The sequence below is a fragment of the Anoplopoma fimbria genome, chromosome 20 (assembly GCF_027596085.1).
Source record: "Anoplopoma fimbria isolate UVic2021 breed Golden Eagle Sablefish chromosome 20, Afim_UVic_2022, whole genome shotgun sequence".
Classification (NCBI taxonomy): domain Eukaryota; kingdom Metazoa; phylum Chordata; class Actinopteri; order Perciformes; family Anoplopomatidae; genus Anoplopoma; species Anoplopoma fimbria.
This window is the reverse complement of record NC_072468.1, coordinates 10,409,631-10,431,712: the sequence shown is the minus strand read 5'-3', so window position 1 is coordinate 10,431,712 and position 22,082 is coordinate 10,409,631. Positions and strand designations below refer to the sequence as shown.

The 22,082-nt window shown below is 39.8% G+C and overlaps 1 protein-coding gene across 1 annotated transcript; it reads right to left on the bottom strand.

Annotated features, from left to right (window-relative positions):
* Window positions 1-10,953: 10,953 nt before the first annotated feature.
* On the bottom strand, window positions 10,954-19,949 carry cndp1 (carnosine dipeptidase 1). Its single transcript, XM_054621156.1, has 12 exons — window positions 19,866-19,949; window positions 19,322-19,432; window positions 18,343-18,486; window positions 16,621-16,783; window positions 15,862-15,950; window positions 14,146-14,343; window positions 13,861-13,945; window positions 13,166-13,326; window positions 12,905-13,069; window positions 12,657-12,798; window positions 11,793-11,940; window positions 10,954-11,264 (listed from the first exon to the last, which is right to left on the bottom strand). Exons 1-12 carry the CDS (start codon window positions 19,929-19,931, stop codon window positions 11,186-11,188), a joined length of 1,551 nt encoding a protein of 516 aa, XP_054477131.1. The 5' UTR covers window positions 19,932-19,949; the 3' UTR covers window positions 10,954-11,185.
* Window positions 19,950-22,082: the final 2,133 nt, after the last annotated feature.

Below are 22,082 nucleotides of genomic sequence, written 5' to 3'. Positions count from 1 at the left end.
AATGAATGTAGTATGTGTTATCTAGTGAGTATTTCAGGCTTTGTTACCCGCACAACACAACACATTGTTGGTTTGGGTCTGCAAATGGGATTATGAGAATAGTATTCTTGGTTTAAGGCATGGTTTTGTGTGTGTTTGTGTGTGTTTGCGTGTACATATATGAACCTATAGCTGCTCAGTCCATCTGTAGCTCCCTCTAAGCCACAGAGACTTTAATAGCAGCCCATGCAGAGCGACAGACACAGACCAGTGGCTTCTTCTAATGAGCAGACTGTTGTTGGTCTGCCGTGGGGACCCTGCTTCAGGGCTTGCACTTCCTACAACATCTTAAGAACTAATTAAACACTAAAAGTTGCCTTGTTACACAAGAAAGTCAAGATTTATACGGAGCTCAAAGAAAACTACTTCTTTTCTTTGTTTATCCCTCCCTGTCTTTCATATGCATTCGGATACAGTATGGCAAGGTGCTGGTTCAAGTTTGGACTATCTATCAGCCCAGAAAGAAACAATCTCCTATTTATAGACATTAATTATTCTTCCTGCTGCTCTGCCAGTGTCCTGATGGACCTGCAGATACTGTCATCTTCACTTTGGAAAGTAAATGCGGATCGTTCCCATGCTGATTTACAGATACTCGAAACACAGCCTGCAGACTTAGGAGCCAACAACTCCTTTCAAAGTAAAACTACTGACTTCACCTTGCATGCATACAGTGGGTTTTCACTTTCATTATCGATTAATGTGCAGATTCATTTCTCAGTTTATCGATTCCTCACTCATGTAAAAATCAACATATTTTGGTTAAGATTGGATGAAGTTCAATGTCACAAGATCCGCCCTTTTGAGTCTCCATGATCCTAAATTTATTTTATTTCATTTATATATTATTATAAAGAGGCAAATTGTTCAGATATTTCCCTAAAGTTGAAGTACCAATACAACAGAATATAAAGACTCATTACAAGTAAAATCTTACATAAGTAGATAAACATTTTTAGTAGAACTGTATTTAATGTAAAAAATGTATGCAGACAAAGTAATTTTCATACTGTTATATAATATATTATTGGTTAATTCTTGATGCAATATCCTAAAGTAGCATTTTACTGTTGTAGTCAATGGAGGCGGAGATAATTTTAACTTCATGTATACTGTTACTCTTATTTCAAGAAAAACCTGATCTTTAACTAAACCATACCAAGTATTCTTGTTATATTTTTTATTTCTTTTTTTTCAGTTCATATGATTAAGCACATGTTTTAATCTGCAACTGTAATTTGGGAAAAAAATAAGTTTGCCTCAAAATATAATTGAGAAAGCAGTTTAGAAGTTAAATTTCTCCCTATTTATAAGGTGTGTTTCTTAAAAGTATAAAGAACCTTAAAATGGTTGCACTAAAGTAAAGCAGTAAACATCAGAATGGTGATTAAGCACAGTATCTGTCCGTTTATCTCAAACACATACACGTATCAGTCATTGAAGATGGCTTTTTCTCTTATTATAAAGATCCCATTCCATCGTGCCAGCCGAGAGGCCCGATCATTCATTCTCCCACCTAACAACCTGTGAACATTTTGCAAAGGCAACACACCCAAATCTCCAAAATCAGCTGAAATTTCCCCGCTCGCATAACTCTGACTTTAGGATGACCGCTACTTTCTCTGTGTAGCTACTTTGAAATGTCTATCATTGGTCCCCCCCCCCCCCCCCCCCCTGGGAATGTGGAGAAATGGTGGATTGGCAGGCCGGGGCTGCTGTCAGCATCCTCTCTGTCACCTGTCCTGCTTCGGCAGCCAGCTGCTCCTCCTGCGATAAGACCGGAGTTTATTCTGGGGCTGGAAATACTGGACTCAATCTGGCCGCCGCCTCGCAAGCTGCAGCCCATATTCCTCGCTGTCAGTCAGCCAGTCATGGCCAAAGCTGATCTAGCTTGTTTGAAAATGTCTTTTGTGTTGTTTTTTTCCCATTTAACTTTTTTCCCCAGCTGCTGTGAAATAGCTTCATTTTTTACTTCTACAAGTCTGTGTCAACTTGCCAGAGTTAAATAAACTGCATGCGATAGAAATTTGAGTTAAAATTGATTCACGAAAAAATAAATAAATAGGAAAACATCTGCTTAAGAAATGAAAAGAACTTAAAATGGTGGTAAACCTCAATCAAAAGACTATAATTACATATATCATACATTTAGTTTATACGTATATAAAAAAAAAAAATGGGACTAAATGAATGACATCCCTGTCGCTCTCCTCATATCTCGGAGGTGTCAGCCACTTTCCTCTCCCCATTTTCCTCCTCCTCCTTGCGAAATGAATGATGTTAAATCGATGATGCCAGTGGCAGGCGCCGTCTGAATGACTGATCTGAATAAAATGGGCACGGCACCACTAGCAAACAAAAAGCTTGCTTTTATCCAGGCAGACTCTGCTTCTCTCCCCGGTTCTTTTCTGTCTCCCACCCTCTCCCTGTGCTGTGTAGTGCGGAGTAAGCACAGCTGTCTGAAAGCGACGTGAAGGATGGACGGCTCTTACAGGAGGGGGGAGAGGTGGGGAGGCGAGGACCCCAGGGTACGGCAGCGTTAACTGGGTGTGGCATGGCCTGGTTGCATTTCTTTGGCTGGATTGAGAGATGTGGCCAAGCTGCAGACTGTCACTGAGTATCTGGCTGTCGGCCACGAAGTGAAAACCCTGTGACCTAGCCAGCTATGCAGATGATTTAGCCTTTTACCTTCACTTATTCACTTATTCAGGGAAAGTTAAATGGACCTCTGCCGTCCTTGGACAAAAAGACTCCACAGCTATAAAATAATCCTAGTTTGTTACAACTTGGCAGTGCTGGAAGAAGTCTAGCATAGTAAAAGTCTAGCATTCAAAAACTACCCAAACGCAGATTGGCATTGTACGTTTCTGCAAACCACGGACTTGTAGAATCTCAACATTTTTGTGCCAAAAATCTGTTTCATATTAACATTTCTACAAATACTAACGTTATAGTGTTTTAAATGTCGTGGCACTTTTTGCATTTCAAAACTACATTCTTATCATGTTTGGATTCAGGCAACAAAAACACGGGTGGGTTTTCATAATACATTATGTTTGGATTAAAAAAGTACATTTCAAACAGGCCACAACTACCAGTCTCCTTGGTGAAAGTACCAGGTTTGTCCCATCTATCCACCCTGACCTCTCTAAACAGTCTAACACCGCTGTAATTGAACATATTTGTGATATGTGATGTACAGATGAAATGCGGGACAAAATAGTTAGTATGGAAGCAAAACAAGGCCATCAGAATTTAAATCTTGTAAATGAACTGACTAATTACAAAATTATGAAAGAGACACTACTTAATATTAAGTTTGAATATCATAGAAACATCTATCTGAAATGATGTGGTTTGAATTCCTCTCTTTGAATAAAAAATCAATGACATTTTGAGTTGTGCAATAAACAAAAAAAAGATTTTGAATATTAATAACACCCAAGTGTCCAGTATAAAAAACAAAACAATATTGAAGTTGCTTAAATTGGTCATTTTCAGATCCAAATATTTAATTCCACTAAAACCTTTAGGTTGCAACATTTAATTGGTGGATTCAGAAGTCACAAGTCAAGATACAAAATTTAAACTAAAACAGAACCGATGCAGCCTGAAAGGAATCAATCAGTCCTCTCTCCTATCAGGCCACATTTAGTCAGTCACATGAGCCAAGAAAGAGAAGTTCAGATGGACAACGGGAAACGGGAAAAATACTTACAAAATTTTAACCATTTCAAAATTAGGTTCTGGAAATTTCAAAGACTGGAATCTAAATCACAAAAATGTTTTATTGTTAAGTAAAATGTTTAAACACTATCAATTCAGTGTTATTTAATATGTGACCATTATTCAGGAGACCTAATTTTTTAAAACAGTTCACAACATTTTATTTAAAGGTGAAAAAGTGGGCACAATAGAGATGTCGGTAATAAATTCTCTTTATACAGGAAAAACTTTACAAAAACTACAGCAACCATAGTGGGTCAAAGTTGGTCGGTTGCGGATTCAAATCCTTAAAGACTTTCTTTGCTTCAGAAGTGACAATTAAAACAGTGAGGACATTTTATCAATAAAGATGATGGCCAAAAAGTACTGAAAGTAGCAGTATTGACGACCTGCCATTAATAAGGCTGTTAAGTGTGTAGCAGGTTAAATGTGCAGACTGTCACACAGTGCTGTAGTCGGTTATACTGGTAGAAGGCATTTGATTTTGACTTTCACCTACTTTTGCCTCTATTTATTTGTGAAATTCAAAAAAGATTTTAACCACAATAAGTTGAACACAGAGGAAACTGCATGCACAGCAAATTTGACAGCGATTAAGAAATTGTGCTTCTAAAGGATTGATTGGCTATAGAATCTGCTTCCACATCTGAAACAGTAAATGCTGTTTTAGGCTGAAAGCCTGCCACGGTCATAAAAAATTTCATCTGGACTGGCTGGATGTTCATTGTCATGAACACCATCGATAAATGAAACAAGTGCAAATAGATCAAAAATATTTTTGTATCATCACCACCAACAAAGAATAACAATCAATAGGTTTTTAGACTTAGACTTTTTAGATTAACTGTAAATGACATGCATGAGTTATTTCTTTTCATATAAATGTTTGAAATAAGCATCCCACTCACCTTGAGAATACACTGCTCTTCGTTCAATGAATTGACCTGCTGTTGCGTCCATTATATTGTCGTTCGGGGGGAGTCATCATTCCAAAGGTGTCTGCTTAGCAGAATATTTTGATGAATGGGACGCAGATGAAACCGGCAGGAGAGCTGTCGGGCCTGTCAGGGAAAGAGAGGCATGATCGCCGCTAGATGCCGAGCGGGTTTGTCCTTCCCAGGGATTCAAATCAGTGGACATCACAGACAGACAGACAGCTGGTTTGATATAGCCGACTCGGGGGGGGGACTGGATTAGGTTGAAGAGGGTTTGGACAGACATTATAGAAGTGTCAGGTACAAAGAAGGAGTTTGCCGGAAAATGAATTGATATATTTCTAAATACAGAAAGCTTTTGAATAAAAATGTAGTAGGGATTTGAAAGGGATAAAAGCATTCATGTTCTTAGGTTGGATGCTGTGGGATTGGGAAAAAAATATTGCATTTCAAGGTTTTGGGGATACAGTTGGCTGCGTTTACAAAATGCAGCATGTACTTTTCTGTAAAAAATTCAGCTCAGTTTCCACAAATAAATCGAAATAAGAAGACCTAAGTTGAAAACAGGATTTTTGTTGCTTTGACATTGTGCTGGAAGTCCAGTTGTCAATCCTTAAATGTAAAAACTTATCAGATGCCAAAACACTGCACAGCCCTTTATAAACAAAACTGTGCGGTTTTTTTTAACACGTGACCAAGCGGCTATATTTGACCAGTTGAGGGTGAGAATGTTTTGTTTCTTTCTGCCTCTGTGCAGTCCGTAAATGACATTGGAACTGAACACTGGCATTACTTTTGCACCGACAAGGACAAATCTCGCTCACCAAAAAAAAAAAAAAATTCCAGACTTGTTGGATCAAACACAATGGAAATCAATGAATACCTTTAAATAAGTCATTGCCCGAAAGCTTGAAGCTCAGATCCTCGACTGCTTTCACCTTTTCTGAAACCGTGATGCACTTCTTCAAACAACTCTCTGTTTCCTTTCCCCAAAACACACTCACTCACACACACACTGACACACACACACTCACACACACACACACACACACACACACACACACACACACACACACACACACACACACACACACACACACACACACACACACACAAAGCCTGCTACAGCTCATAATCCCTCAGGCGAGTTTTGATTGTTACTTAAATCTTTGTGCTCCTTCCCCGAGAAAGAAATCCAAAAACCTTTGGCTCTGAAATGAGCTAGACTGTGTGAACTCCTTGGCGGCACACAAGTTTTATTTCCCCCACACTGCCCAGGGACATTGACAGGCACTCTTTGTCCTACAACATCTCGGCCGCTGATGCCCGCTTTTAGCTAGATTGAATCCAACTTCAAAATGAACTCGTAAACTGTGCGGTTGCCTCAAAGTCCAGGACTCTCTGCTATAACAGAAAATGCATTACTGTACAGTAAATATGGTGTAACGCAAAACTGGGCTGGGTCATGTAGGCGGATGGTGTTGTTTGCCAGCACTATATTGACAATAGCCTGTTCCCGTGGACAGACGTTGCCTTCCACCCTCAGGAGGTTTTTTGGCAGTTCTGCAGATGAAACAAGAACATATTCTCCAGTCTAAATGTCCATATTATGGATGCTACCGTAAAGCGATTCAGGTTCCAACACCCAAACAATCTTTGATCTGTGCTTTAAATAGATATGTAGTATCGTCGAAATAGACACTCACATTTAAAGCACAGTAGGGCAGGACTGAAGAATAACGCAATGAAAACACCTCGAAAGAAACTACTTCCATCGCATTTTGAACTGAAATATAACCGCAACCCCCTGAGAAGCAGCACTATGCCACAAGACATCCAGTCTGCCGGGGGTGTTTCATGCAGACTGCCACATGGGTTATAATGAATCCCACTGCTTTTCTTGTCAAGACCCACCATGTGTTGCATTCAAGCGCTATGATTTGCCAGGCATCCATACTCGCCAAGGTACTGGTAACGGGATAATGTTTGGGTCCAATGCCCTGACAAATAGGCTATCCTGACCCTAGGTACTTGAGGTCAATGCCTATCCTGAACCAATCGTCTTGCCAAGAAAAGCAGGGGGATTTTATAATCACGCTTGCCACACAGTTGACCCGATCAGTGGCGAGGAATCACTCTCCAATATGTACCTCTTCCGGTCTCACCAAATGCTGTTGTGTTTTCTCTGTTGCCGTTGCGTTTTTCACTTCAGGGCCACCATACCGTAGACTCTGCACCTTCTTTTCCGCTTGTGTTCGCTGAAGTGTTTATTTCCATCATGCCCAGTGACATTCTTTTTCTGAAGGACACTGGTACTTGGCCAAGAGCTTCCGCTGGGCCGGCACCAGCCGTTTAATTGAAACAGTGCAAAGAAATTTCTTTTGGCATAAGAGCTCGACCAGAAAGGCCGGCGGACCTGATAAAAAGGGATTAGGAGGAACGCGTTGTGGGGGATATTATTTCGAGTGTGACACGGCAGCTTGTGAAGGAATTAGTAAAGGCCTGACCCATCCTGGGTGGGTCAGGCAGAAGGACAAACCAATGATTAATGGAGTGGTCAAAGGCTAGACTTAAAACCAATTTCACAACAAGAGCTGTGGAACATTAAAAACTGGTCGAACTTGGCAGCACAAGTGGAACACCTCGCTCAACTGCAGTCCGACCTGGTCCTATTTATAAATCCACATAAATAACCCTCAACAGCACACAAGCACGAGTCATTATTAGAATGATAAAGGAGGAGTTAGATTATTTTGAAATTCATATTACTTTTTTTTTTTTGCTTCTTGTATCAGGAAAATCCAGAAAATACAATTAATTAAATAAAAAATTTCAATGGTTTGAACTTAACTAAATACATGTACCCTGGAACTACATTTAAAGCTACACTATTCAACGTCTATATGTTTGATCAAATGTAATGTGAAAACATGTAGTGGCAAATCAACAGAGGATTATTACCTGACTCTGCATTTACCCTCAGGCAAACTACTATTAATACTAATGAAAGATAATGTCACTCTGTGTCTGCAGGATGTGCAATGTATTGTCCACATTTACTTTATAAGGAGATGATATATCTTTAATTTATTTTGTTCCGCTGCCCCTAAGCGGTTAACTATATATTAATTCATCTTAACAGTTTTTGAGCAATGGCTAAAACACATTTTCTGAAACAACAGGGCTGTAAATGCAGTCCGACATCGACCAAGCCGGTAGAAAAATACAAAATATTCACATTTCATGCAAAGGCAAACACCTTATTCAAAACTCAATAAACTCTTCTACATTTTCCATCATAACAGTATCAGACACGGTTACTTTAACTAAAGATGACATGAACGTAATTCATGTAATTACAGTATATTACAGTTAAGGCCCTCTAACTCTCTCTATAGTTGATCACACCAAAGAGCAAACCTGCATCCTATCTGTCGTGCTTAAGCTCTGATTTCTAAGTGATCTTATTGTCTAATTGGTCAAAGGTGTGTTCCCAGGTGCATTCTGGGTACAGGTGATTGCTAATTGATTATGCTATTTCAGTCGCAGTGTTTAGAAAGCAACACACACAAGCTATTAGTTTTGAATAGCAGTCTAATGTAGATAACCGCGTGTTGTAGAATTTTAAAAAGGCAGACAATGTGTTTGTGGTTTAGCATCCCTGATCAATAGATTGACTATATAAGTCAGTGCTTTCAATAATTGTGCCACAAGTACCAGGTGTTTTCCCATTTCATACTACTTTCAGCAGCAAAAAATGCAATTTTTAGTCCCTTACATTTATTTCACACCTACAGTAACTGGACACTTAACTAAAACATGATTTGATTATGAAATACCAAATAAAATATGTGCTCTTCTAAACTACCTGATGGTATGTAAAATAGGTATTAGTGCCAGTCCTTGAAACAGTGCTTGCCTTCTCTCATTCTTTAGCCCTAATATCTCAATAATTACTTTTATTTGAGTATTTTAATATTGTGTTGTTGGTACCAAAAAATCTCAATACTACCACATACTAGTTGTTGTCTTTCTTTTATTAAATCTAACAAAATATATCCTTCACTTTCATAGAATGAAGCAAAATGAAGATATTTAGGACAACTTTATTTTGCTTAAATAATTAATACCAGCCTGACTTCCAACAGACCAGTTTGTCTACAATCCTTCATTGATCATTTCAGTAAACAGACCCATTAGTGAATCTTTTCACTAAGACGACACGATACACTGAAGCGAAACGTTGCTTGAAGACCATTACAGTGTAAACCCACTATTACCATGACTCCATTTCAGTCATGGTAATAGCAGGCTGCTTCAAGGTGGATTAAGGCTTGCCGCTTTGAAACTAAAGTTATTCTCAGCCCCATCACGGCCCTGTCCTCAATACCAAAGCACTTTATAAATAGGCAACCAAATAGGGCACTGTTACATCTGAGCGCTGCCTTGTGTCATGCAGTCACGCTGAGTTTTCGTTGAAAGGCTCCTTACAGATAATCACAGAGAGCATTTTACAGTGATGTTATTGAGTTTCATGTGATGTTTGAGGCTGTCCAGGGGTCAAATATTTCTGTTTGTAAACCCTAGTTTTCCAACACTGTATTTACTTTAAAGCTAATTGTCCTGCTTAAAATAAATTCCCCTTTTTTTCTGCAGGTGTGTGACCAGCTTGCCATCAGTCCATCAGTCTCAAAAGTGAGTGAACAGACAAGAAATCTGCTGTATTCGACCTGCCCTCCAGTGGAGACAGTGTGTATGCTCCCATGTTGCTCTCTGTCCCAGCTCGCCCTCATCGTCTTAACCTTCTCCACCACCACTGCAGTCCATTAGCAGAGGACATTAGTGTACTATGGAGAGCAGGTGAGTATTCACAGTACACCACATTTAATGCTAATAAGGCCGATTTAGGTCTCTATCCAAACAGTTAAAATAAAGGTGGGTGAACTCCATTTCCTTGTGTGGCTCAGCTGTGTCTGCTGCCCTCTTGAGAACAATAAAGTAACTGTAAACACTCGGTGGCTCGTTCCTGTCACTGAAGATGAACTCCTTCCTCCATGCCGCACCACAGTGCTGTGACTGTGTGCGTGTGTGTGTGGGTGGGGAGGGTCAGCTGGTGTTGTGAATCAGGCCGCTGAGATGTCGAGACACGGCTTCTTCACAACACCAGGGTTCCTCCCCACTGCTTCCTGCTGGAATGTATGGCACAGGTACAAGATGTAAGTAACTGCTATCTGCTTTTCTTTGTATTATTTCTAGTGTGACCAAAGCTTTTTTTACCATAGATTTTCAATGTGCACATTTGAGTCCATTGCAAATGTATTATTTAGTCAAGCTTATTTCCTCTTTTTTTCTAAATACCAATGATGTCAAAAAATTTCACAGATGTTTTTTTCCTATCTTTCTTAGAATAGGTGTCAGCATCTCGGAGTATCCAGACTAAGACATACTGATGTAAAAAAGTAATTTTCTTGATTCTGGAAACCACATCACTATTTTATAAGTAGTTTGATTCTGGCTGGGTCTTTAGTAGCATGTCCAGCCTGATATGACAAAAATGTGTGAGATGACCACAGCCTCTCAATAGTGCATTTTAAGTTATGAAGGCTACTTACATTAAGTTACATAACCAATTCAACATTGACTGGTGAGCTACATCAGTTACATTATGTTAACAAGTCAAACGTTGACTTATTTTGAAATAAGAACGCTACGTACGTTATTTTTACCATTACATTTGCTTTCCTATGCTTAACCAGGTAGTTTTGTTGCCTGAATCTAAATTGTTTACACGTTATGCGTTAAGAGGTTGAAGTCATTTATCGTATTTCTGTGGGATCACATTGTGCATGTCATATCCCTCTCTTTCCAAATGCCAAAATCGAGATTACATTACTTGTTGAGATGTTTTGCAACATTTTTATTGAACAATGTTGACTGTCAAATGCATAGTAGAGCATATGCATTTGGCTGAATAGGGCTTTGTCTTGGAAGAGTGCTCTAACATCAGACAATGGTTGGATTCTGTCCATACATACAGCGACTGCTGGCAGCAGCACATATGACTGTGGAGCTTTTGTCCACCCAGATTTTCTGTCTTGGCTCTGAAATCTCTTATCCTATAAGTGTCTTTAGTACTGTTAATGTATGAGTGGTAAATAAACGTCTCGTCAATATATTATCTGTGTCTTTGTGTCATTATTAACAATTATCAAGGGCCATTTTGACACTTTCTAGAATAAAAAAAAGTACACAATTGTTGCATTGTACAGCTTTTACTACATTACACACTTACTCGACAGTCTGATATAGATAGATAGAGAGATAGATATCTTTCACAGATGCAGATAAATAAAAGCTTAGCAACACAGAAAAATGGATGAAAGAAAGATTAAGGCACAGTGAAAATATAAAACCATGCTTGTGTCAGTGAGAGCTCACATGTAGCTGGAATGTTTTAGGAGTTCACCTAATAATGAATTGAAACATCACACGCTGGTCTTCTTAATTTGGGATACTTCATTCAGGTAGGAGATGAATAACTTGGTTCCCTCAATATAGTTGTACCTGGGAGAAGAACATTAAAGGAAGAAAAAGGGTTATTAAGAGGAATTTTTCCAACCAAAAAATCTGAATGTGGGGCCTGACAATCTTTGTCACAGTGACAAAAGCATATATGGAACAACATGCGAGTCTCATTAACATCATATTCAGCAAACGTCCACCATTATTCAAAGCAACATCATTATAATCCCTGTTCTGCTTTTGTTGTTTTTGCATGCACCTTTAATTAGATTCATTTTATCCTGGCATCCCTATCATCTTGCAGTGGTAACGGTGAATATTAGGTGAACGGATTATTTCATTTCATGTGGATGATCAAGAGAGGATAAGACAGCGTGAGCCCTGGAGGTTCACATCCCTGTGTCTTACCTCCTGATAAAATCACATCTTCTCTCCTTCAGCTTATGCTCATATTAACACTCCCAGCAGACTCAACAGACAAAATGAACTCATAAAGGTGCAATTTAAAACTTGCTGTAAAAATGTAATGGAAAAAAGGTAGATATATGTGTGAAACCGGTTGAGTCGAACCTGCTAATTTTCTCATTCTGGGAGTGCATTCCGTCGTCAAAACCCCCGATGGGCACCATAATGATGCTTTTACCCGTCACGTCCTGGAAGGTTCTGGCGATAGGGATGGTCCCGCCCTCGCGTATCAGATCAGCATCCATGTCAAAAACTGGGGAAGGTAGGACATTTTATATTACAGTGAAATGGACATGTCTCTACCACAGAATAATAAAAAGGACTGAAAACAAAACCAACTAGAGGCATATAACACGAAATATAAAAGGAATGTAGAAATGATAAAAGAGAAGCCAGAAGCAGTAGTAATGACCACAACACCATAAAACCCCATCTATTAGAATTTGGTGTAAGGCCAGCTAACCTCCTCAGGCAGGTTGTTTCAAAACCTCAGAGCCCTGATGAAACCCTTAATCAGCTTCAGCCAAACAATGAAACACAGACGTATTGTACCAACCTGCTCCCAGGAAACCCTACAGCGAGCCCAACATCTTTTTTTGTCTTAAAGGGCCAGTTAACATCTGGATTGTCAAGGCTGGTTCAGCCTTTGGACGTCTACGTAACTAGGTATGGGAAAGGACTGGCATCAAGCAGGAGACAAAAGTGAGTCCTGGCACTATGCCAGGAAATTGAGACACTACTAATTGAGATGTGTGAGGTAACCACTGGTGATCAAGTGGCAGGAAATGAATGATATTGAAGTCCTGAGCAAGGCCAAATATTCCCTTCATCCCCGCCCGACTTGCTTACCCACAGCTGAAATTCAGATTTTTTCCGATCAACTTCAGGTACAGTGCTATAAACTCATAATTAGATAACCTCTGATGCAGTGAGAGGACTTAAATGAGAGGTGATGGGTGTGTTCTGTACCTCTCTTCACAGCAGCCTTCCCAGCCTCATAGAGAGGATGCTGAGTGTCAGCCAGCCAAGGCTTGGCCCCGATCACCATCGTGACTTTCAGCTTATTGGGACTCTTTCGCTTGGCAAACACCGAGTGAAGGTAATCTGTCACCTAAAGAATCAAACCAACAAGATAAGAGCAGAGATACTTTATGGCAAGAAAGTATTAGCTTGTTCTGAAAAGAATAGGCCTGATTTGGATTCACACCCTGTTTTACCTGTCTCTTGACGATAGCGGGGTCCATGTTGGGAACTTGTCTAATGGAGAATTTAGCGGTAACCTTAGCTGGGATGACGGTCTTTGTGCCAGGGTCAGAGAAGGCTCCCTCGATGCCATGGATGGTGAGGGTGGGGTAGCGCCACATGTGGGCCAACAAGTCCACCTGCAGGAAACACACAATGACATTCACACATCTTGTTGTTTCTACCTTGCCTTAAACGCAGATTCTTTTTGACCGTTTTCAAGACGATAGTCTGACCTTATTAGTGTACATGAGCTGGCTGACACCGATCTCGGTCTTGTAGTTGTCCAAGTCAAATTGGATGTCCTGATACATTCTCCATTCCTCATCAGAGAGAGGAGCCACGGCCTCCCTGATCCCCGGAATCAGGATCTTACCGCTGGGGCTGATTAGTGTGTCTAATACGAGAAGTTAGAAAAAAGAAGACATTTTATGTGGTTTCAACCCCTTATCCGACCAACAACTAAGGACTACAGACTGGGAACCCCATAAATAAACTACTGTAAGAAACAGCCGTCATAGCAAAATGTTAACTTATTTCCTCTCAAAACATTATTAGTCATGCAATGAATGTCCTCTGAGCAAAAGAGGTAAAAACAACAGGTCGTTGCCAAAGACAGGGTGGGGAAGTCAGAAAGTATTGAGGGGGGGATAACATATTTGTTTGTTTTGGTCTTTTCATGGTATTTGTTGACAATAAGAAATATGTAAAGTAATGCTAGCTTATCCTGGGATTCTGGTCAGGTCTAATTTCTTAAAGAGATGACGCAAGTCATGAAGTGTACTGTTTAAGATAAAGGTTAAAAGATAGAATTCAATTATTTGCCCTGCGGGTACCTGGCATATTGGCAAGGCTTGGTCCAGTGTCTAATGTTCTTGCGAGTGACTGAATACATTCATATATTAATGTGTACCACCTCAAGAACACTCACCAAGAATGCCAATGAGGTCAGTCATTGGTTCAATCACAGTGCCTCCGTAAACACCGGAGTGCAAGTCCTGTTTAGGTCCATCAACCTGCAAACGCACCAGGAGAGAGCTGAGTGACAGACGTCTGGCCGAAGAATCAGGAACAATTTATTTGAAACTAAACATTTCAGTTTGGGTTTGTGTTTTTTTTTGTGTGTGTGTGTGTGTGTGTGTGTGTGTGTGTGTGTGTGTGTGTGTGTGTGTGTGTGTGTGTGTGTATGTGCGTGAGTGTGTTATCCAATCACAACCTCTGCAAAGAAGTAGCAGTTGCCCCTGGTGCCGTAGGTGAGGGCGGGCCGCCTGCTGAGCCAGCCGCAGTCTGAGATGATGATGTAATCCACGTCAGAGAAAAAGGTGTCCCGCTGCGCCAGGATCATGGCATCCAGGCCGTTGGAGCCCGTCTCCTCCATACCCTCGATGACGAACTTCACATTTACCGGCAGCTCCTGGTGGACAGACAGGACAGACAGTGCTACTCCTTCACAAGCTGTTGGAAGACATCTCATTTGCAACCAGGGGTTAACCTCCGGTTATGGCGAGTGAAGCCAATGCGGAAGTGTCTTAAAACGTGCATATTCTCTAATGACCAGCAGGGGGCGACGCCTTTCAGTTGCGAAAAGAAGTCCGATTGTATAGTAAAAGTAATAGTATAGTAAAGTCTATGAGAAAATGAATCTACTTCTCACTTGATTTATTACCTCATACATGAGTTTATGGTGTCAATCTCTAGTTTTAAAGTCTTCTTCAATACAACATGATGTTCGTTTAGTAAATTATGGTCCATTTAGAGTCAAATAGACCGTAAAGCAGAGTATGCATTTTAATTTGCTGTAAAAAATAAATAAATGCCGACAGCCGTAATCCAAGAAGACGACGGCCAAATCGTCTAATTTAAGACTTAAAAAGTCAGACCACAAACCAATGGGTGACGTCACGATCACTACATCCACTTCTAATATACAGTCTGAAACAGATTAATTTTTTTATGAAATGGTGTTTTCAGCAGGATGTGAGGACCTAAAAATCCTGAGCCATTAGCCACGTGTGAAACCAGTCGACACCCACACATCGCTCTCTCCTTAATGCATCCAGCATCTGGCTGAAGCCTTTTCCTGTGCATATTCAGCTCTGTGTTTTGTTGGGGTTTTTTCACAAGATAAAATGGCAGCTAGGATGGTGGGAACAGACTGCTGCAGTGACTTTGCAAAAAAAAAACAACAGCAGTGACTCTGCAAGTCAGTCTGGCGGAAGCTCAGCTCTTCTCTCTCACTTGCCTGAGGATATGCAGATTATCCCAGCGGTAACACTTTCTGTGACTTGTAATGTTTGTAATGTTCTGCTTGTAATGTGTATTAAATATCCATAATGCTTATAACAATAATTATATTATAATACAATAGCATAGTATATTTCCCATAGTTGTTATATATCATTATCATTTTGTAATGGATTATAATCAATGTTATAATACATTACAATGTGATTATAGATTAAGATTATTAGTGGTTACTGTTTGCTTTAAGTGATGTAAAAAAAATATTTTACAACGTTTACAAAAATGTCAGCGAGTGGCCAGCAATTATGAGGCTTTATGATACCTGACCTTAAAGTCTTTAGAAAATGCATTATAATGTGTATAATGATATTTGTCATAATGCATTACTGATGTCCACGAGTGCTTGTAACTATAATTATACGGTGATATGAACAGATTTAAAGCATTATAGACATGGCCGTCGCAGAAGTGTTACCACTCACGCTAGTTGACCTCTGTTTCCCCTCTTTAAATTTTCAGCGTTTTCTAGTAAAGATGATTTGCAAAGGAGTGCTCTAATCGGTCCTCTGGTCTCACTTGAGGTCACATTGCCTCTGTAGCTCCAAAAGCCACTCACACATTTGATTCTGTTATCCGTGGAATGCAAAGCTAACCAAATACAACGGTGGTATTGTAAATTTTCTCTCACCATATTGAGGGCCCAGTACGCACCCACAGCATGGATCCAGGCTAAAACTGGGGCCTTGTTGTCCGACGCCCCTCTTCCATACAGGTTACCTTCAGGCACAAGAATCATCATATGAGTATGGGTGTGCTTTAAGACAACATGTGAAGTGAAGTACTGAATGTTACAACAAGCAGTGAAATCGATTATGCGATATATATATAATATTCAAGATGTTTGTAATTATGTTTTGTTGCATGGTTTATATTTTTCTCTGCTTAGTTATGAATGTAAAACACTGTTTGCATTACACATTCGATCAAAATCTGATTTTATCACGTGACCGAAGTGCCATACATAGGTCACATGATGACAACAGGACCATCTCCTTGACAACTGGCAAAAACTCTACCCACTGCTGACAAAAAGAAAGCTCTGTAGTGGTTGCTTGTATATGCATTGTTAGATTGCCATAGTAGAACAGCAGCCACTACAATGGACCCTACTGCATCAAGCTATATGCTGCCATCCCATGGCCAGCCTTTGTATGTGCAACACAAATCCCTTAAAAACCAAGATGGCTGCCGTATGAGCAGAAAGGCTGAGCAGTTGAAGAATATCTTGCCAATCCTTCTTCAGTAGATGACTCGTACAGGTGAATAAATGCCAGATGAGCATGCATATATTTTTTTTTACATACAACTTCTGTTGGTTTGTCTAATGTTTTGCTGCACAGCATACGTTTGTCATGGTGTGCTGAGGAGATTAATTAAAGGCTGTTACCATTGATGTCGGTCAGGTTGTAAGGATCCGTCGCCCAGCCGTCCTCCAGCTTCGCCGGCTGGACGTCCACGTGGCCGTAGACGCACACCGTGTGTTTGCTTGGGTCGCTGCCAAACAGAGCTGTCACCACTTTAGGCAACGCTAACTTCTGCCCATTGGGAAGCTGTGGACATTTAACAGCAAGGTTAACATCAACACGAACTGCTGCAGTGTCCCTCAATCATTTGGATTTTCACTTTTCTTAAGCGCAGCAAGTGGTTTGCGTTTACGTGTTGCAACAGTAAAGTAAACCGACTGACCAGTACTCAATTAACTGCACACTCTGCACATTCTCAATCTGTGTATATATTTTTCAAATATCAACAGATTTTCTGAATTAAAGAGAGCAAAAATTGTTTTTGATTTAGGTGTGGGACATTGGGAGATACCTATGTCTTTAAGTATTATGGTACTATTATTAGTTTGTTGATGTATAGTAGGCACCCCAGGACTTTATAGTCATTGGCATGCCACACTTTATAAGATGCTGCATCTGGAATGCATTCAGGCGAGCTACGTGGTGGCTCAAGAGACAATCAGGGCATTCTCCATAGGTTTCTCAATGCTGGAATTAAACCAAACAGGAGGGACAAGTTTGTTTCCATGAAATCAAGCTCTTATGTAACTGCAGCAGTGGAAGAAGAACTCAGATCTTTTACTGAATGAAGCAAATCGACAATATGGATATACTCGACAATATGGATATACTCTGCTTCAAGTAAAAGCTCTGCGTTCAAAATATACTTAACTAAACAGTAAAAGCAATTATTATGCAGAGTCGCCCTTCCAGAATAATATATATTATTGGATTATAAATGTTGATGCATTTGTTGGTTCTTCACTTTAATGTTACAGCTGGTGAAAGTGGGGCTAATTTTAATACTTTGGGCTATATGCCGCCGGGTAGTTTAATCTATAACAATCCATCATAATTTTTTATTAATAATCTGAATCTGCAAAGTAACTAACACTGCAAAATATATGTAGGGCAGTAAAAAAATACAAAAGTGGCCTCCAAAATGTGGTGGAATATGAGTATAAATTACAATGTAATGGAAATACTAAAGTAGAAGTACCTCAAAATAGTGCTAATGTACATTACTTGAGTAAGAGTACTCAGTTAGATTCCATCACTGAGTAAATTAGAACTTCTCACAGGATTTTTATTGTCTAGTTAATTCAGAATATTTTTTTTTCATGTGAACTTTTTCTATTAATTGCTGAGATAATTTATTTATTCATTCATCTTGTTGACTCAGAAAAACGGCAAATATTTTTTCAAAAGTGAACGCAATGGTATAATTTGATATCGAAGGGTCATCAGCTACTGTTTTTACTCTTCATTAAGACAATATACTGCAGTAACAATTCATGCTACGTTGGTCCTTATTAGTGGCGATAAGCTGAGGATGTTGACCTCTAGTTTGACCTCAAACATCATAAATGTGTAATGAGTTTGGGAAGCAGCTTTCATGTGTCTCAGTCAGTAATGAGGAGGAAGATTTAGTCCTGACCGCTCCGCTGCCTTTTTTGAAGTTACCAGCTGGTTTGCCCGCTGTCGCCCTCCCCGATGAGCCAAGCTCACTATTTGAAACGGGGCGTATTTACTAACCACTTAGGGCGACGATTACAGCGCAAAGCTCTAATATATCACAAAGGCGTAGAGTCGGCTCTGTCACTGACTTCTTGCTCTCCGATGTCCACCAGCTCCACAGTCCCTCCCATGAGCCTCAGCTTCTCAGCGACCACCTCCATCATGCGGTGCAGTTCTGGCCTCTTCAAGACATTGCTGGAGTCGCTTTCGATTGCAACCCAGTCACGCAGAGCCTGAAACACACACATGCATAGCCTTATCCTTCTGCCATCTTGTAAAATATACTTCAGTACTACTGCACACTACGAGTATCCAATAACTAAATGTGTTCTTCAGTTTCAATCAAGCAATCTCAGTAGGAAAAAAAGAAGCAAAGCTGTGCAGTATGTGCCCTTTTGACGCGTCTAATGTTGCCACATTTTGGCTAAAAGGGGGTAATGCCTCAACTAAAATTCTGCTTTAATGTAGGCTACTTAAAGGGGACACATCATGAAAAACTCAGTGTTCATGCACGTATATTTGGGTATTTAAAGTGCCTAACAACCCACAAACTGTGAAATAAGACAAGTATACCAATCTCTCAGATATATTCAGGCAGACAAATAATGTGGTTTTCTAAATATTAAAGCATGTTACCATGGTTTAAAGAGGTTAGCACTGGTTGGCATTAGACAAGCTGAATGTGTGCAAGCAATCATATTAGTGAAACGTTTTAAAGATGATCATGTTCTATTCATCTCCGTAAAAACACAATATTGTCAACCTAGCTTTATGTTCCTTTTTGATCATTTTTAACTTTGTCAGGACAATAGCAAAAAATGGTTTTCCATTGAAAATAAAAATGACAGAAAAGTTCTCATGATGGAAATGAAAACCCTTTTTACCTTTTTGAATACTACTAAATTTCTCCAGTTAACTTTAATAATTTATGTTGATTAATTAAACTGCTATAATTAAGTCAGCATATCTGGTTGCTCTATGGAACTTACTGTGGTACAAATTTGACATCTCTAGTGCTTGGACTCTGAAACGTATTTCTAAAGGAAGAAGGACAAATATATATTGTACCTCCACATATTCCTCTTGATGGCTGTCAATGTACTGCGCAAGCTCCGTATACTGGAAGGCATGGACAGTAGAGATGACCAGCAGTATGGAGGGCAGAACTGGAAGATTCATCTGTTGGAAGAGTCAGAAAGTGAATTATTGACAGAGCAGATAGCTGTTTTACATCATCAGAGTATATTTGACAACAGAATACTCCCCCAGTACAGTAAACACAGATTCCAGAGTCCAGATTCCCCCAATGCAAACCTAACCGCCTAAAATAAGAAATGACATGTAACCAAACATTTGATCTCCCTATTCAACATTAGGGATGCAACTAACAATTTTATTTTATGTTCAAATGTTTAATTGTTAGTTTATAAAATGTTTATAAAGAATGGAAAAAATAAAAAAAATCCCAGAGTGCCATAGTTACGTCTTCAAAGATGTCTGAAAACCCAAAGATATTCAGTTTACAATCACAGCGCATCCAGCTTGAAGGATATTCAGTCTGAAAAGTCAAATACTTTCAAATAAAAAGTACCCTCACAGTCTTTCGACTTACCTTGTGTCTGCTGGAGGTGTGTGTGTGTGACAGTCTCCTACTGCAGGCAGACTGTGGCCTGCACATTTATATACCCTCCCTTCGGTGTCACACTCAGAGGTCACACAGTCAAACATTTCCTGACACTGTGCCAAGACTGCTGACAAATTAATTTATTTTTCCGCTGACGGGCACTAGAAATACACTCAATCTATTGATCCTGCTCCAAGAATGCACAGTGGGGTTCAGAAGGGACAAAAGCAGCGCGGTGAAATGAACAAATTCCCGTTGTTTGTGTCTCGGAATCTCCAAGCAAACCCCCAACCCCCCACTATAGTTTGTAATGGAAAATTATATTAGTGTATGTTGGAAGTATATAGTGTAAAGGTTTTGAATGAAATGTACTATGATGTGTACTCTAAAGGTCGAGAACCTCGTCTCTCTGTATGTTAAGTTACACTGTGTGGAGATGTTTCATGCAAAGAAATAAAATACCGCAAGGACATTTCATTTGTCATTTGATCATTATTTCAACGCTCATTGGGACTCATCTCGGGACATAGATAGTACTAGTACAAATTGGGTATTAGTATAGTAAATTGTATTGGAAAACTTCCACCACAGTTACACAAAAGCAGAGCAGCTTTTCTTGGTCCATACTAGGCGAGTGTCCCGTTGTGCTACACTTAACATTGAGTTACTTTTAAGCATTCCTAGTTGACGTGCAGCTCCATTTGATAATTACCCTAAAATAGGTTTGTCTAAAAAATGTTAATCCCATCATGTCTCCATGTTCATTGGATAAATTGTCCTCGGTTAAAACTCCCTGTGTCTTTCTGTGTGTCCCAGTGTGAGACAGGACTTGGGCCTGTGAAATTGGCATGAATGTTGGAGGGGATAAAAAACCTAAACCGCTAAGGTCATGTCCACATTAACCCGTTTTCAAATGAAAACGGGGTTTTAAAACTAAAACAATCTCCATCCACACATGCGTTTCAGCATCGTTTTCGAAATGATTTGCGTCCAGATTTGCTCCCCTGAAAACGAATATCACGTGACTATTCACGTACACTGGGCATGCGTGTGCCGGTGTAAACAGGAAGTACATTGGTTGCTTGGTTACAGATAATACGATTACACTACTCTAGATACTCGTCGTGCTTGATACTTAGGAACTTCCTCTAAAATCTTCCTCCATAAACTCAAACAGACACATTTCTTGGAAGTTTTTAGAAGTTTTATTTTTCAAACTTAGTTACATCACTGCAGGTCTAACTCTATTTCTCCCACACAATGAACAGTTATTAAACGAAGTTTACTAGATTATGGGTCCATACATTTGGTCAACACAAGTCCGTCAGAAGTCCGTTCCGTAGGGCTGATAACGCCGCTAGCTAATCGCTCCAATAACAGCTGATTACAGCTGAAGCCAAAGAACCGCTAATCCCCTCCGGGTTGCCATGCATCACCTATGTTCCCCTGGGTCCTAAGTCCCTACATGCAAGGCCTCTTGTTGTCAATCAAGCATACCTTGAACATCTATGTACAAACATTTGTAACAAATACCACATTATCCTTGTTGAATTACCCTGGTAGTCGATCGGTATCAAGGCTGTTGTTGTTGTTCTCTTCCGGAAAAGGGTCACCTGGTAAGGGGGTGACGAATCAGGAAAGGACAGACCACATGACACATGACAATAAAAACCTGTGCAATACAGTACACTGTGCAATAATAGTTATAATAGTTTTTCTGTCTGTAAATATAACATTTCAGTTATTGTTGTTTTTCTACTGTTTCTTATTGCTTATTTATAATACTTATCTTGTCTTTCTTTTACTATGTCTCTTGTGTGCACTTTACTCTATGCTGCTGTAAGCCTGCAAATTTCCCCGCTGCGGGACTAATAAAGGATTATCTTATCTTATCTTAACTGCTAAGAACCAATCAAGTAGCGAACACCAGTGCCTACGTCATCGTTTTCGGACTTCTTCATTTTCCGTCATCCACACTATCTGGAAAACGTGGCGTTTTCAAACTTATCCGTCCTCGGGAGCGTTTTCGAACTCCTTCGTTTTCGGTGCCCTAAAACGCCGTATAGTGTGGACGCTCGGTGCAAACGCAGCAAAAGATATTCGGATTCATTTGAAATGGGTTAGTGTGGATGTGGCCTAAATAGGCAACTGAAACTTCATACCTGTGTCCATGTTTGTTTTTGAGTGTGCTGTGTTTTGAGTATT